This window comes from Tenrec ecaudatus, chromosome 6, assembly GCF_050624435.1.
Source record: "Tenrec ecaudatus isolate mTenEca1 chromosome 6, mTenEca1.hap1, whole genome shotgun sequence".
In the NCBI taxonomy this organism is placed as follows: Eukaryota; Metazoa; Chordata; class Mammalia; order Afrosoricida; family Tenrecidae; genus Tenrec; species Tenrec ecaudatus.
The window spans coordinates 8,298,751-8,312,509 of record NC_134535.1 but is presented as its reverse complement, the minus strand read 5'-3'; the positions used below and the strand labels follow the sequence as shown (position 1 = coordinate 8,312,509).

Genomic DNA, 13,759 nt, shown 5'->3' with positions numbered 1-13,759 from the left:
CTGAAATTCCACATTTAAAATTTTTCTGGTTTTAATTTTAACATTTGGGGCCCAGTTGTGCTAAGTTGCCATGGGAATGTTTGCAAATGGCTTCTTCCGTGTCCTTGTTGAGGGTGGAACATCTTTGAGGGTTCTCAAATTGGCATTGGGAGACTTAACTTCTTTCCTTTAAGAACTGGAAGGAAACAAAAATGCAGTTAGAATTCAGACAGCTCGAATCGCACTCTACGCTGATGGACAGTCAGTATATTCCTGATGGCCAGCTTATAGTGGGTGTCGAGGGTGTTGAAAATCAAGGGGGAACCCTAGGCCCCCTCACAGTTCCTGACGCCCAGCTGCCTTCAGGTAGACCTCCACCCAACTCCCGACAGTTCCCACCTCCCCACTGATGAGCTCTCGGGCACAATTGCTGTGACTTGGCTGGAAAACTTGCCCTACAGGAGTAGCTGGCAGACGTGTCTTACCTGAGGGGCTGCCCTGCAATCACTGACCCTTGTAGGCTTAGGGAACGACCACAGTGTCCTTGTCATGATGTCACACCAAACTGGTTCCTGCTCTGGAATACCTGTATAAGATGCTCTCTGGGATGTGTGTCTCGTTTGCCTAAGCCTTCAAGAATGGGGTCATTGCCATCTCGTAACTTCCTGTACTCCCCTTTTACAATGCTGCCCAGCCACCATTCTTCATGGCGTTGACTGTCACCTGAAAATCTTCCCCTTACCTGTTGGGATGGCGCACCAAGTGGCCTTGTTCACTTTGCTTCACATATTTATTGACAAGATGAGCAAGTCCTTGAGCATGTGCCAGCAATACCTCCTAGCACCCACCTTTGGTCACGTACAAGTAGAAGAAGTCACAGTAGAAGATGGTTTGTACCACTCCGGACACCACAGCGATTTGGTCATAGAAATTCTCCGTCTGGTACCGCCAGATCCAGTTCACCAGGTAGAGTGCCCGGTACAGACCCAGGAAGAACAGATAGTGAGTGGTAATGGTCTCGGCCTCTCCAGTCTTGCTGATCATGAAGAGCTGGGGCAGGATCGCCACCGATTCCAGGTAGATGGAGAAGGTCCAGAGGATCTGAGCAAAGAAGGACGGTCAGACAGGCCGACTGCACAGTTGTATCAAGAAAGCCATGTGCTCGTTGGGGAACAAAGTTGAGCATGCGCAGAAGTCATGTTTTAACTTGAAGCAAAATAAATCATGCTTACTGCAGGGACATTTCTATAGAGTTTACTTCCCTAGTTAACATCAGAGTATTGCATGAACTTCCAAATGGAGGTCATGAACGCCAGCATCAGAACACCCCCCACCACACACACACACACACACACACAAATGCTTGTTATAACACGTGCCTGGGCCATAGCCCAGACACAGAATTCAAAACTCTGGACTGTTAAAGTGCTCAGCCTCAGCTCCTCCTCTGTGGGACGGCGGGTCTCCACAGCCAAGGGGCTGCTGAGAGGCCACTTGAAGTGGAGCCCTGGGAAGAGCTGGTTGGCAATTTCTTGGAAACTTCCCCTGGAACAATACGAGTGTATGACGGGCAGTTCATGGGACCATGGTTGGGAAAGCAGGAAAGGGGCAGGCTGGCCTTGCTAAGGGACCCAAAGGGGAAAGATGTCAGGGAGCAAGCCTACTGGTGGGGATCAGACCCCCTGGGTCCCTTGCTTCCCTTACCTCCAGGGGAGTGAAACTGTAGTTCTCCAGAAAGGAGAGGCCAATAACCGGGACCAGGAGAAACTCCAGGCGGAATGTGTCGTTCCCGATGTCAAACGTTTTCCGGAATTTCCCATAGATCATGTACACCGTGACATAGGCACAGAGCAGAAAAACCACCTAGACGGGGGGGGGGGGGGGGGGGGGGAGACATACGGAGTCAGGAAGCCTCCCCAGCCTATGAACTGGGCTTCAGAGAGCGAAAGTTCATGACCCTTGATCACGGTAAGTACCGCCTCCGAGTGGGACTGAGGAAGCTTCCAGGAAGACAAGAGTGTCTTAGCTATAGCGCATTAGACCAAAGAAAGAAAAGCACACTCAGTCTCGGATTCATTTAGCAGTGATGCTCCAGGGCTCTTGCCCTGGTTACCTGGGCCAGTGATGTGGGAGTACTCTTCTACAAGAGTAAAACCAAACTCACTGCCATCGAGCCAATGCCCACTCATGGCGACCCTATAGGACAGGGTAGAACTGCCCCCTGTGAGTTTCCAAGACCAACTGTTTATAGGAGTAGAAAGCCCCATATTTATCCCAAGAGATTTGAACTGCTGACCATTAGGATCGCAGCCCAAGTCATAACCACTATGCCACCAGAACTCCTTCCACAAGAGTAACACTGCTTAAAAAACAAACAAGAACAGTAACACTGCTGGCATTCGTTGGCCAATGGTCCTTTGGAAAGTTCTATTTTTCCAATTAATGGCAATTTCCCTCCCAACATATAGAGTCCAGTCCTTCAGATCTGGCCTCTAACCTTCAAGACCAGAGATCCTCACCCCGAAACACCCTCCCTCCCTCACAGGGAGCCTAGAGGGCAGAGTGGAAAGGTCCTGTGGTTTTCCGAGGCTATAAATCCTTTACGGGAGTAGAAAGCCCCATCTTCCTCCTGAGGAGTGGCTGGTGGTTTCCAACTGCTGACCCTGCGGTTAGCCCCCAACTCCCAACCCCCAAAGAAGTCCTCTCATTAGAATGAGGCGTTTGGGGAGAACCCGTGCTGGGGCCCGTGAGCCGCTATTCCATCCATGTCTGTGGACGAGAGATTGTCTCTGATAACCCATGTCCTGGCCACCTAGGGGTCTGCAGCTCCGAGCTCGGGGCTTCTGGGAGTGAACCGCTGGCGTGCAGAAGGGCGTTCCTGGTGACCCGATGTGTTTACGTCCCCACACCTCCATCCGCCAGGTCGAGGGCTGGTTCTGCCAGATCCCTGAACAGTTAGGGAGGGGGCAGTTGACATGTGGGTGTTGGGCTGAAGGAGACAGCAGTGTGGAGAGCTCAAACTGAGGTCCCATCCAGCGTGTCTAATGCCCGCAAGTAACAGCAACTTCCATTCTGCGCATCCTCGGACCAAGATGCCTGAAACCCCACCGCAGCGGCTGAGACATGGAGAAGGAGAACGTGATGGTTTATTATCGGCACTTGGCAGAAGCGATCTCACCAATCCTCACACCATCCTGCAACAGGCAGAACCTTCTCACTTCCCGGGGGGCTTCTGAGACTGTGACAGCTTACAGGAGTAGAAAGCCCATCTTTCTCCCGCAGAGCAGTGGGCAGTTTCAAAGTGTGGATCTTGGGGGTGACTGTACACCCCGGCTCCTCTCCAGCGGACCTCTGGCAGTTCCTTCATCCTCACAAACGGCACTCAAATAGAACGTACATGTTTAGAGAGTAATGATGGCAACGTATGTACACATGTGCTGATGCCTCTGATGCATGGGTTGTTATAAGAGCTGTAAAAGCCCCCAGTAAAATGACCTTAAAAACATTGGGGGGAGGGGATGAAAAAAAAAGCTGATACCAAGGGTTCCATAGAAAGTAAATGCCTAGAAAAGAATGAAGGCCACGTATGTCCAAACATGCCTGATGCACTCGATGTATGGATTGTGACAAGGGTTGTAAGAACCCCCAATAAAATGATCTTTTATTTAAAAGAAAAATAAAGAGAATATATAACTCACTAAGCATTGCAAGGTGATGCTAAACCAAGCCAGGGTCACATCTCCCTAGCCTTGGACCTGGTCATCCTCTAACGCTAGCAGAGAGGACGTCGGAGTCTAGGGTCTCAGTGGTGCTTCCGTCTCACCCTACGCCGCCCACCTCCAGGTTTCATGTTACGACAGGGGAAATAAAAGACCCCCATCTTGTTAAAATATTATTCTCCGTCTATAACCAGAATCCAAGCCAAGGCAGAGCCCATTGTATGGACTCTGAAACCCTAGTTCCCTCCACCGAGCCACGTCACCCTCAAGAGTCAGAGGGGGCTGCTTAAAAACTCCGAAGATGCCTCCATCCCAACAACTCCTAACAGGCCAAGGGCACGGGCATCGACTGGAACTAAGAGCTGTCCAGCTGTTCTTGTGAGGCAGCACCGTGCCCCAAAACCAGGGCTTCCACCACCAGTCCAGCGACTGGCCGACTTCAGCAGCCCTGCACCATCTGCCCTCACGGCCAGGCTGAGCTCCCCTCTGGCCTTCTGTCTGTCCTGAGTCTGCTGAGCTTGTCCTGTCTGAAGCCCGGGCCCCAGCTATCCCTTCTGCCTGGACTGCCCTTCCTGTGACCTTCCCCCGCCTAGCCCTTGCTGTCACTCCGATCTTGGCTTAAATGTCACCCCTTCGGGAGAGGCCCTTTCCGATCACGCTCCCTAAAGTAGCTCTCTTTGCTTCAAGCTTGGTTTTGTTCTGGCTTTCACGGAAGTCAACGTTCATTACGCACACAGCCTTACCCCTAACTAAAAGGGTCGGGGGGTGGCACAACAGTTAAGCATTCTGCTGCTAACGGAAAGGATGGCAGTTGGAAAGGACGGCAGTTCGAACCCTCCTCCCGGCAGCTCCACAGGAGGAAAGCCCTGGTGATGGACGTCCATCAGGATTACAGCTAGGAGCTCGATGGCCTACACCGAGCGTCTGACCTACCAGGTGCTTTGAGGAGGAATGAGCTTCAGAGCACACAATAGCCCCTGACCACAGCTATTCCTGTTCCTTCGCTTGATCCTCTGTCCCCGTTAGAATGTCAGGTCCATGACAACAGAGCCTGTGTGGTCTTCAGAAGGATGCCTGGCACACAGGACACACCATAAGCACCTTCTGTTTGGGTGGGTGCGTGGATGGAAGGATAGACGGATGAAGGAGCTCTCTGAAAGTTAAGGATACCGTACTTGGGGCCCTCATTTTGATTCATCGTAATCGCTACCTTTTCTTTTGTAATGTCTAAGGGAATTTTATGTCAAGAAGTCACTTAATAACCAGAAAGCGCCCCAGCCCGATCCAACCCTTGTTCGTAGGTGTGATGCCAGCCTTCTGCAGGCTCACGTGGCTGCGGGTCGGGGATGCAGAAAGGCCTCCGATAGCTGACTCTTACTGAGTGTCGCACCTGTGACGACGGAGATGCATTTACATCCGTGACTTCCTCTGCCTTTCCTAAGGAGACCCTGGGTTCGAACCTTCAGTCTTCATCTAGCTGATACGGAGATGAGAGCCCAACGAGGTCACGTGCTGCCAGCCCACGTCCCGATCACCTGACCAACCCCTCGAACCCAATTCAAGGCCCAGCTGCCCCCCAATTGCACCGTCCTGGCAAGCCCTGCCCCTGCTCACCTTCATCAGCGTGTTGTAGGTGGAGATGAAGTTGGTGAAGAGGTCCAGGTACCTGGTGGTGAAGACGAGTGCAAAAAGGATCTGACTCTTCCCAGAGATGCCTGCCGGCAGAGAGCACAGGAGACCCTGAAGCCCCACGCCCCTCCCCCCCACCCCCAGCCCATCCCCATTCCAGACACTCGAGAGTCTGGAGCTGGAAAGGCCTGGGAGCATCCACGCCCACTTAATGAAGACACCCAGTGCTGGGAGGGAGGCTGTCACCCTTCAGGGGGACAGGAAGCTCACCCCTTCCCACTGGATCACTTGAGTCCTTGTTCCTCTCATTAAGCTGTAATCTGTCTCCCAGGCTCCAAATAAAGACGTGAACAGAGAGTTCCCCGTCCCCCTGCCTGCGCCCGCCTCACTCCTTGCTCTGGGAGGCTGCCGGGGGCGGTGTGAGTCGGGCTGGGGGTGATGTTGAGACTTCTCTGCCTTCACCCCTGGGTTCCACTGAGCCCCGCCTTTGGAGAACACGCCTCTGACTCTCCGAGGAGTTGATTCATGAAGGCAAGGGAGCAGGCGGAACAAGGCGCGGGCCAGGAGAGCATGCTACTTTATTTTCCAAAATTTAAAGATTGCAAAGCTGTTTTCTAGTTATGAAAGTGGTGCCGTGTTCGGCTTTGTGAAGTGAAAAAATCAGACCGTGCATAAAAATGAAGAGAAAGTCGCTGTCATCCCAGAACCCAGAACCTCAGTGTGTGCCTTTCCGGTCTTAGCTGGTGTGTATGGACACATAGGACACATGTATGCACCTGACATCCACAGACACACCTGACACATGTGGGAAGAGGGAGTTGGCAAAAACTCCATACTCCTTCTTGGCCTGATTTGGCCTCTGTTTCCCTCCCTTCTTAGTCACCTTCCTTTACGGTGTCATTGAGAGACCCTTCAAGCCACCCGCTTCAAGAGTATGCTCAACGGGGTTCTAGATTCAGAGGTGTGCAGCCCCACCAGGGTCCACCTTAGAACAGTTTCATCGCCCCAAAAACCTGGAGCAGCCGTGAGATACCACCTGCCACCGACCACGACAGTCCAACCAAATCAAACACCGGAGAGGGTGCGGAGGGAGGGAGTAGAGCCCTCCCACACAGTCGGTGGCCCCTGTGGAAATCAGTATGGGAGTAGATATTCCACGGGACCCGGCAATACCAATGCTGGAGGTAGGCCCTCAGGAAGTAAGAGCCATCGCACAGAGACGTGGCACTGATCACGAGAACACGAGGCTGGGGACAACCCGATGGCCGTCAGTGGAAGGACGGAGACAGAACCTCAGGGCACGCACACAAGGGAGTCTGTGCCTCGCTGAAGGACGACAGCGATGAAACCGCGAAGCACGTCGTGATGCTGGGCGGAGTCACTCAATCAGAAAAGGGCAGATATTGCACGAGACACCACGAGAGAGAGCAGAACCAAGACAAAGGCTTGCACACCAAAAGGAACAGACTTTGGAGGTTCCCAAGAGGAAGCGTGTGGAAAACTTAGGACCTGGACGAGAGGGTACGCGGCCTAATCTCTGCCACAGGGCTTGGCAGACTGGCTCTGGTTGGAGAAAGATCTCCACAGTTCCGAGAGAGAGGTGACATCAACTACACATTCTCCAGACTGAAAAACACCCCCACCACAGCCCTCCATAAAGGAGCGCCCATCAAAGATGTCTCCTCCTTGTGCCCGGCTGCTCCCTAGGCACCCAGAGGCTACCTGTCTAAACGCAAGCAGATTCCTTTGTCCGTCCCACCCAAAGCGCTGCTGACTCCCTTCTGACATCTCCTTCTGATACCGACCACAGATTGTTCCCCTGGGGAGAGCTCAGGGACAGACAAGGTGAAACCCCAACTCACTCTATTACCTGCCCACTCTATTAAATGCGTGCCTGCTGGAGGCTGGCCAGCCTCATGATGATATGAACCCCTTGAAGAACACATTAGGCTTCTTGATTCCGACATCAGGACATGCCCTTGTGCCTCACGGTTCTGACTCTTATTTTCTGTAATCACACACTGCTGCTCCTAAGGACCCGGTCGGTGGTGGGGCTGGATCCCCCCAGAAGAGGGTAAGGGAGGCAAAATGAAGCAATGGACCAGAGGGTTGACAAGTGTTGACCTGGGTGAAAGGGAGGACAGACAGCCCCAAGAGGGAGGAGAGAAATCAGAGGGAGGGGGGTAACGTATGGGGAAGGGGTTAGTGAGTGTGGTTTGTACTGTTGAATGCGGAGTTGATGTTCTGAAATATAAACTTCCCCGCTGTGTGAGTCTGGGTGGACTGGAGAAACAAATCCATAGAAACTCATATGTGTATGAGAGAGAGTTTTATATAACGGGTAAGTGTACATTAAGAAAGCATCCTAACCAAGTCCAGCCCAAGCCTATAAATTCGATATTAGCCCATATGTCCAATACCAATCTATAAAGTCCTCTTCAGACTTGTGAAATACATGTGATGACACGGAATGCAGGATGATCACCACAGGCCAGTGGGTAGAAAGTCTTTAGATCCAGGGGCGTTGTAAGCATCTCAGCACTGGTAGGGTCTCTACATGGTTTCTCTGACTCCAGAGGTCTGGCTGCATCAGGGTAGGTCCATGTGGCTTCTCCAGCTCAGGGCACTAGCGTAGTTCCATGTGTCTTGTCAGTAGAGTGTCTTCCAGGGAGTAAGGTGAGAGAGAGAGAGAGAGAGAGAGAGAGAGAGAGAGGTGGTCTCCCACCTCCAAGGAGGAGAAATACCAGAGTTCCCAGAATTCTCAGGAGGCCATGCCCACACAGAGGCCTCACTGGCTATGACCCAATTGACAGACTAGACCCCACCCCTTTGCTCTTAATCCTCTCAAGCCCCAAATTGACAGCAGATGATGTAACTACCACACCCACTGAATGAGTGACTTTAAGACAATGAAGCCTCTATCCTTTACTTAGTCCTACCCAAAACGCCAAACTCACTGCCATCGAGCTGATTGATAGCCATTCATAGCGACCCTATAGGACAGGGTAGAGCTGGCCCCGTGAGTTTCCAAGACTGTAGTGCTTTAGGGGAGTCCGTCTTTCTCCGGAGGAGGGACTGGTGGTTTCAAACTGCTGACCTTGTATTAGCAGTCTAACTCGTAACCACTACGCCACCAGGGCTCCTTCCCCAGCTCTCTCTGCCTCGATAGATCGCCTTGTTCTCCACAAGCCTCCCCTTGGGTCTTCTTGAACTTTAGAAAAAATGATCACTGAAGTCATTCGAGGTTCACAGAAAGTGGTCAATGCTCAGAGGCCACGGGGAATCGGGCTGTTGGGATGGGTGAGAGGTGGAACAAGCAAGGAGTTCTGGAACTGAGTTCCTGCATCCTGGTGCCTCTGCCCAGGAAACACTGGGCTGTTAACGGCAAGGTTGGCAGTTCAAACCCACCAGCTACCCCAGGGGTCGAAGACGAGGTTGTCTGCTCCTGGACCGTTTTATGGTCTCAGAGACCCTGTACAGGGTTGCTGCGAGCCGTGATCGCCTCCATGGCCGTGGGTGTGGGGTTTCCAACAAGTCTCTGGGTGTCGCCAAGAGTAATGGGCGCAGCTACAAGCTAAAAGCTTGGCACCTCAGAAGGCCTGGCCACCTGCTTCCGAAAGGTCAGGGCCACCAAAAGCCTCAGAAACAGACTGGCTTGGCAGACTGACTCGCGCTGGAGAAAGTGGAGGTGCCTCCTGGTAACCCCACGTACCAGGACCCTCGTTTACACCCCACCCTCTTCTGAGTGCCTGACCTGTCCGAGGGGGTTTCAGACGGTGTCTAGAACAATTCCAGTGTCTAGCTTTTAATTCTACATTTCCACGAACTTGTAGAGGCATGCTCGGACAGCCAGTCAACATCGGAGGAGCCGGGGTTTGAACGCGTTGGACCACTGGACCGGACATGACCAACCCAAACCCCATCTGTTGCCGCTGAGTTGATCTCTACCCTTTCTCCTGGTGGGTTTGAACTGGTGACCTCTCCGTTTGCAGCCACTTAACCATTCCACCATGAAGGCTTCTTCTGTAGTGATTACAGCCTAGTTCACCGCCTGGGCTGCTCTGCTCTGTCTGTTGATGGAAGTCAAAATCAGTTCAATGACCTAACCCCAACACTCAGTACCACTTGGCTGTCCCATCTTCTCACTGCCAGCGAGTCAATTCCGACCCGTGGCGACCGTGTGGGTTTCCAAGGCCATTCATCTTCACACGAGTGGAGAGCCTCATCTTGCTCCCATAGAGGGGTTGGTGGTTTCAAACTGCTGACCTTGGGCTTAGCAGCCCAACGTGTAACCCACAAGACCCCCCCGGGGTCCCCTAGTACCTTGAACTCGTTGTTGTTAAGTTCCATCAAGGTAATTCTGACCCACAGCGACCCTGTGCGCAGCAGAAGGAAACACTGCCCAGACCTGTGTCATCCTCACAGCTGTTCCTGCGTCTGAGCCCACTGTGGCAGCCACTGACACTCCATCTTGTCCAGGGCCTTCCTCTTTTCCGCTGCCCCTCTGCTTTCCCAAGCATGGTGTCCTTTTCCAGGGACTGGTCTCTCCTGACAACATGTCCGAAGTGTGGAAGATTAAAGTCGCTCCATCTTTGCCTCTCAGGAGCCCTCTGACTAAGAGAGCTGGGTTTGCCCTGTGAGCAGTTCACGGCACTGGAAAGAGTCTTGTCCAGCACCACAATTCAAAGGCATGGATGCTTCTACAGTCTTCCTTGCTCAATGTCCAGCGTTCACGTGCAGAGGAGGTCATTGAAAATACCGTGGTTTGGGTCAGGCGCCCCCTCTATACAGCATCTCCTCCAACCTCGGCCTTCTCGCGTCTCCTCTTCCTCCAAGGTGACAACATTAACTTTGCTGCTCAAGCCCGGAAGCCAAGAGCCACCCTGTGTCCCAGCACCCTTTGTCCCTCACATCCAATCACTAAGCTTGACACCAGCCCTCTCCTTGGTGTCTCTGAAATGCACCCCCACATTCTCACCCAGTCCAACCCCCTCACAGGTCTCCGCAAATCCTCTCTCTTGCTGCCTCTTCACCCCAATGCCACCGTCCATCCAGCAACCAAAGGACATTTGAAGAAGTCAAGAGACTCCTGGGAAGATGGCGCCCGCGGAGAATCGCCTGCTCTGTGCCCCTGTTGTTAGATCGGAAAATCCAGGTAACATGTAAATCTGTAGAGATAGTAATTGCATTCATGGTTCCTTTTGGGGTGGGGGTGGGATAGCCGGGGAGGTGGGAGAGAAATGAGGAGTCCAAGAATGAAGAAAATGTTCTAAAATGGATCGCGATGGTGATTGTACAACTCTTCTTGACGTGACTGCACTATTGAATTGTGCAATATGCAAATTACATGCCAATAAAACTATTTGGGGGGGAATGAGTAAAAACTAAAATAAAACATAGAGTTCTGCTTTAGTCTATAGACCCAAACTCTGATGTAGGCTCACGAGGTCTCCCTCCCCCGCACTCTCTCCCTGTAGCCAGGGTGACCCTCTGGGTTCTATCCGGTAGCATGAGGCGGCTGGGGAGTTAGGCGCCAAATTATGATTGGAGGCCCAGTTCCCTTGTAGGCCTGATGCGGGTCTTCTTGAGCCGAGCTTCAGGCGGCAGCATTCACTGGAGGACCCAGCTCTAGTGACTGAGGGTGAACAGCCCTGGGGTTCCTAACCTGCGCTCAGGCGCCAGCCTTCCTACCTGTGTGGCCTTGGGCAAGCCTGGACCTCCCCTTCGCCTCTGTAATTGGACACACACACACACACACACACACACACACACACACCATACACCCCCTGTGGCAGGATTGGTGAAAGGAGGCCCTAGGCTAGAATGGGAGCCTGGGGGCGTAGCCTTGCTGGGATGGGTGGGGCAGTGAGTCTAGTGAAGGGAGGAGACCACCTAGGCAGGTGGAGGTAACACTGGGTCAAGGCCAGCTGAACCCACCCTTTCCAAAACCTTTTCTGGTTGGCCCTCAGCTCCCTGCAGTCTTCTCTGCCCCTCAAATCACCAGGCCCCTGGGCTTCATGCACAAAAACCCCACAAACAAATACACTAGGCGTGGAGTCATCCCCACCCTTAGCAGGGCTATAGGGCAGAGTGGAAGCGCCCCTAAGGGGCCTTGACAGAAACAGACAGCCCATCCTTCTCCCGCAGAGCAGCGGGGAGTTCCAACCACCAATCCTTCACCCAGCGCTGAACCCACGGTGCCACTTGGGCTTCACGCACGTTTGTCTTAACTCGTGGGTCATACTGCCACACGTGGGTCCATCCACGTGAAGTGGTGGGTAATTTCCACCACAGCAAGCTTCCCCCAAGTATACAGGACCCACAGACCCTTCAGCAAGTGGAGAAGTTGAGGCTCAAGGTCAGGAAGGAAGTCAGTGGTGGAGAGAAAACAAGGCCCAAGTCTCCTGCCTTCCAGGCTGGGTCAGGCAGGGCCACAGGAGGCCGGCGCCCACCTTCCCCAGACCTCTCCTTGGCACCCAGGGACCCCTCTCTTCCACAGAGCACTGATCACCACGAACCAGCCAGATAACGGGCTCCAAACTAAGAGAAAACAGCCTAAAGTCAGCTCCACCAGAGCAGGCAGGTTTTTGTGTGTCGTCCAGGTCTGTCCCAAGGGTCTCGTGTCAGATCATAGCGCCCACCCCTGGTCTTGGTAGCTCACGGGCTCAGATGCCCCCAGGAAAGAGCATGGTGTGCCCCTGAACGGCGCCTGGTATCCCTGGACACCGCTGTCAGCGTTCCTGGCCCACCACCCCTGAGAGGGAACCAGAGGGGCCATAAATGATGATCTGTCCTGAGAGACCGCCCCAACCCACCCAATGACCTCCAAATGTAAAACTTCTCCCTTCCCAATGACATCCGCCTCACCCTGACTCCCTCACCAGCCTCCCAAGCTGGTAGCCTGCACCCTGCCTCCAAGTGACCTGCTTCCAGCCCCCTCTACCCTCCTCCTGCTAACTGTCCATGGCTCTCTGGTCCAGTACCACACCTCCAGCCCTGAGCCTGACCAGTCCTTCATATCTGACCACCCTCCTCCCACACGTCCCATACGCTGTGACTCCTGCGTTTCGGCCCACTCCTCACATGCTTGCCTGGGGTCTGAACACACCGCCCTGCCCTCCAGGGCCCAACACAGGGCCTTCCTCCTGCCTGGGTCCCTCAGCCTCCAAGGAGGGGGGCCGGATCTGAAGTCATCCCAGGGCACTCCTCCCGCTCAGTGCCTAGCATGGGGATCGAACCCTCAGCGCAAAGAAGGCTGCAGGAGACCTGAAGACTGGGTCTGTTTGTCCAGCGCCCAGCCTTCTCCAAGCCCCAGCAGGGCAGCCAGCACAGGCAGCTCCAAGCCCATGCGACACGCCCTCCTGCCACATCACACCAGCCCGGCCATACACAGATGGGCAGGCAGAGAAAAAGGCCTGCCTGGAAGGGAAGTCTGAGAAGAGGTGGGGTGGAGGGCTGAAGGGAAGAAAAGCCCGAGAAGTGGGGAGACCCCGAGTGTACCCCACATTCCAGACAAGGTGTTGAAAACAGCAGGGGCCAAGCCAGTCCGTCTCTGAGCGAAGGGACTGATTTGCAGTGGAGGCCCAATCCCACACCCACCGCCTTCAAGTGCATTCTGACTTACAGCCACCCTAGAGGACTGAGACCGGCCCCACGGGGTGACCAAGGCTGTCATGTTCACAGGGGTCCCCTGCCACATCTTCTCCCCGGGAGCAGCTGGGGGGGCTCCAGCTGTCCCCCTTTGAGTTAGCATCGGAGCACCATGTACCGAGTTGGGGCGCCCAGCGGAGCAGGGCGAAACCCGTTGGCCAGACCCCCCCAAGCCAAAGTCACCACTCTGAGAGAGCGTCCGGAGTCCCCCACCGCCCCAGCCTTTCACGGTGGCCCTCGCTGCGCTCCGTCGGGGCCACGGCTGGCCATCCAGGGCCTGGGACCCCTCCGCCCGCCCCCGGCGGCCCTCCGCCCGGTTGGACCCCCTCACCCGCGCAGCTCTGCGACCTCCAGATCTTCCCCAGGAGCAAGATCATGGCCAGGAGGTGGCTCAGGTCGCCGAGGATTCGGAATACGTTCATGGTCCAGCCGGGGGCTCGGCGACCGCGAGCAGCAAACTTCCAGCAAAGTTCCGGCCCGGCCGGCGGCTGCCCACGTCCCCGCTGCCTCCGGGTGCGCGCAGGCCCGCCCGGCGCCTCCGAGCCCCGAGCCCGCGCCCGCGCCCGCGCCCGCTCCGCCCGTCGGCGCGCTCTCGCCGCCGGGTGACGTGGCCGGCCCTGGGGTGCACTCTTGGGGAGTGGGGAGGAGGGAGCGGCAGGAGAGACCCCGCCTCCAGTCCGGCCCAGCCCAGCGCCGCGGGTTCCCAGGGCGGGGCCGTCTGGCCTGGCCTGGCCGAGGGGCTTCCGCCCGCGCCCTGGGCGCAGCTGTACCGGCCCTGGCGT

General features: G+C 54.8%; 1 protein-coding gene across 1 annotated transcript; it reads right to left on the bottom strand.

Annotated features, from left to right (window-relative positions):
- Nucleotides 1-13: 13 nt before the first annotated feature.
- KDELR3 (KDEL endoplasmic reticulum protein retention receptor 3) lies at nt 14-13,532 on the bottom strand. Its single transcript, XM_075553565.1, has 5 exons — nt 13,309-13,532; nt 5,313-5,413; nt 1,684-1,842; nt 828-1,080; nt 14-175 (listed from the first exon to the last, which is right to left on the bottom strand). Exons 1-5 carry the CDS (start codon nt 13,397-13,399, stop codon nt 135-137), a joined length of 645 nt encoding a protein of 214 aa, XP_075409680.1. The 5' UTR covers nt 13,400-13,532; the 3' UTR covers nt 14-134.
- Between the last annotated feature and the right edge of the window lie 227 nt (nt 13,533-13,759).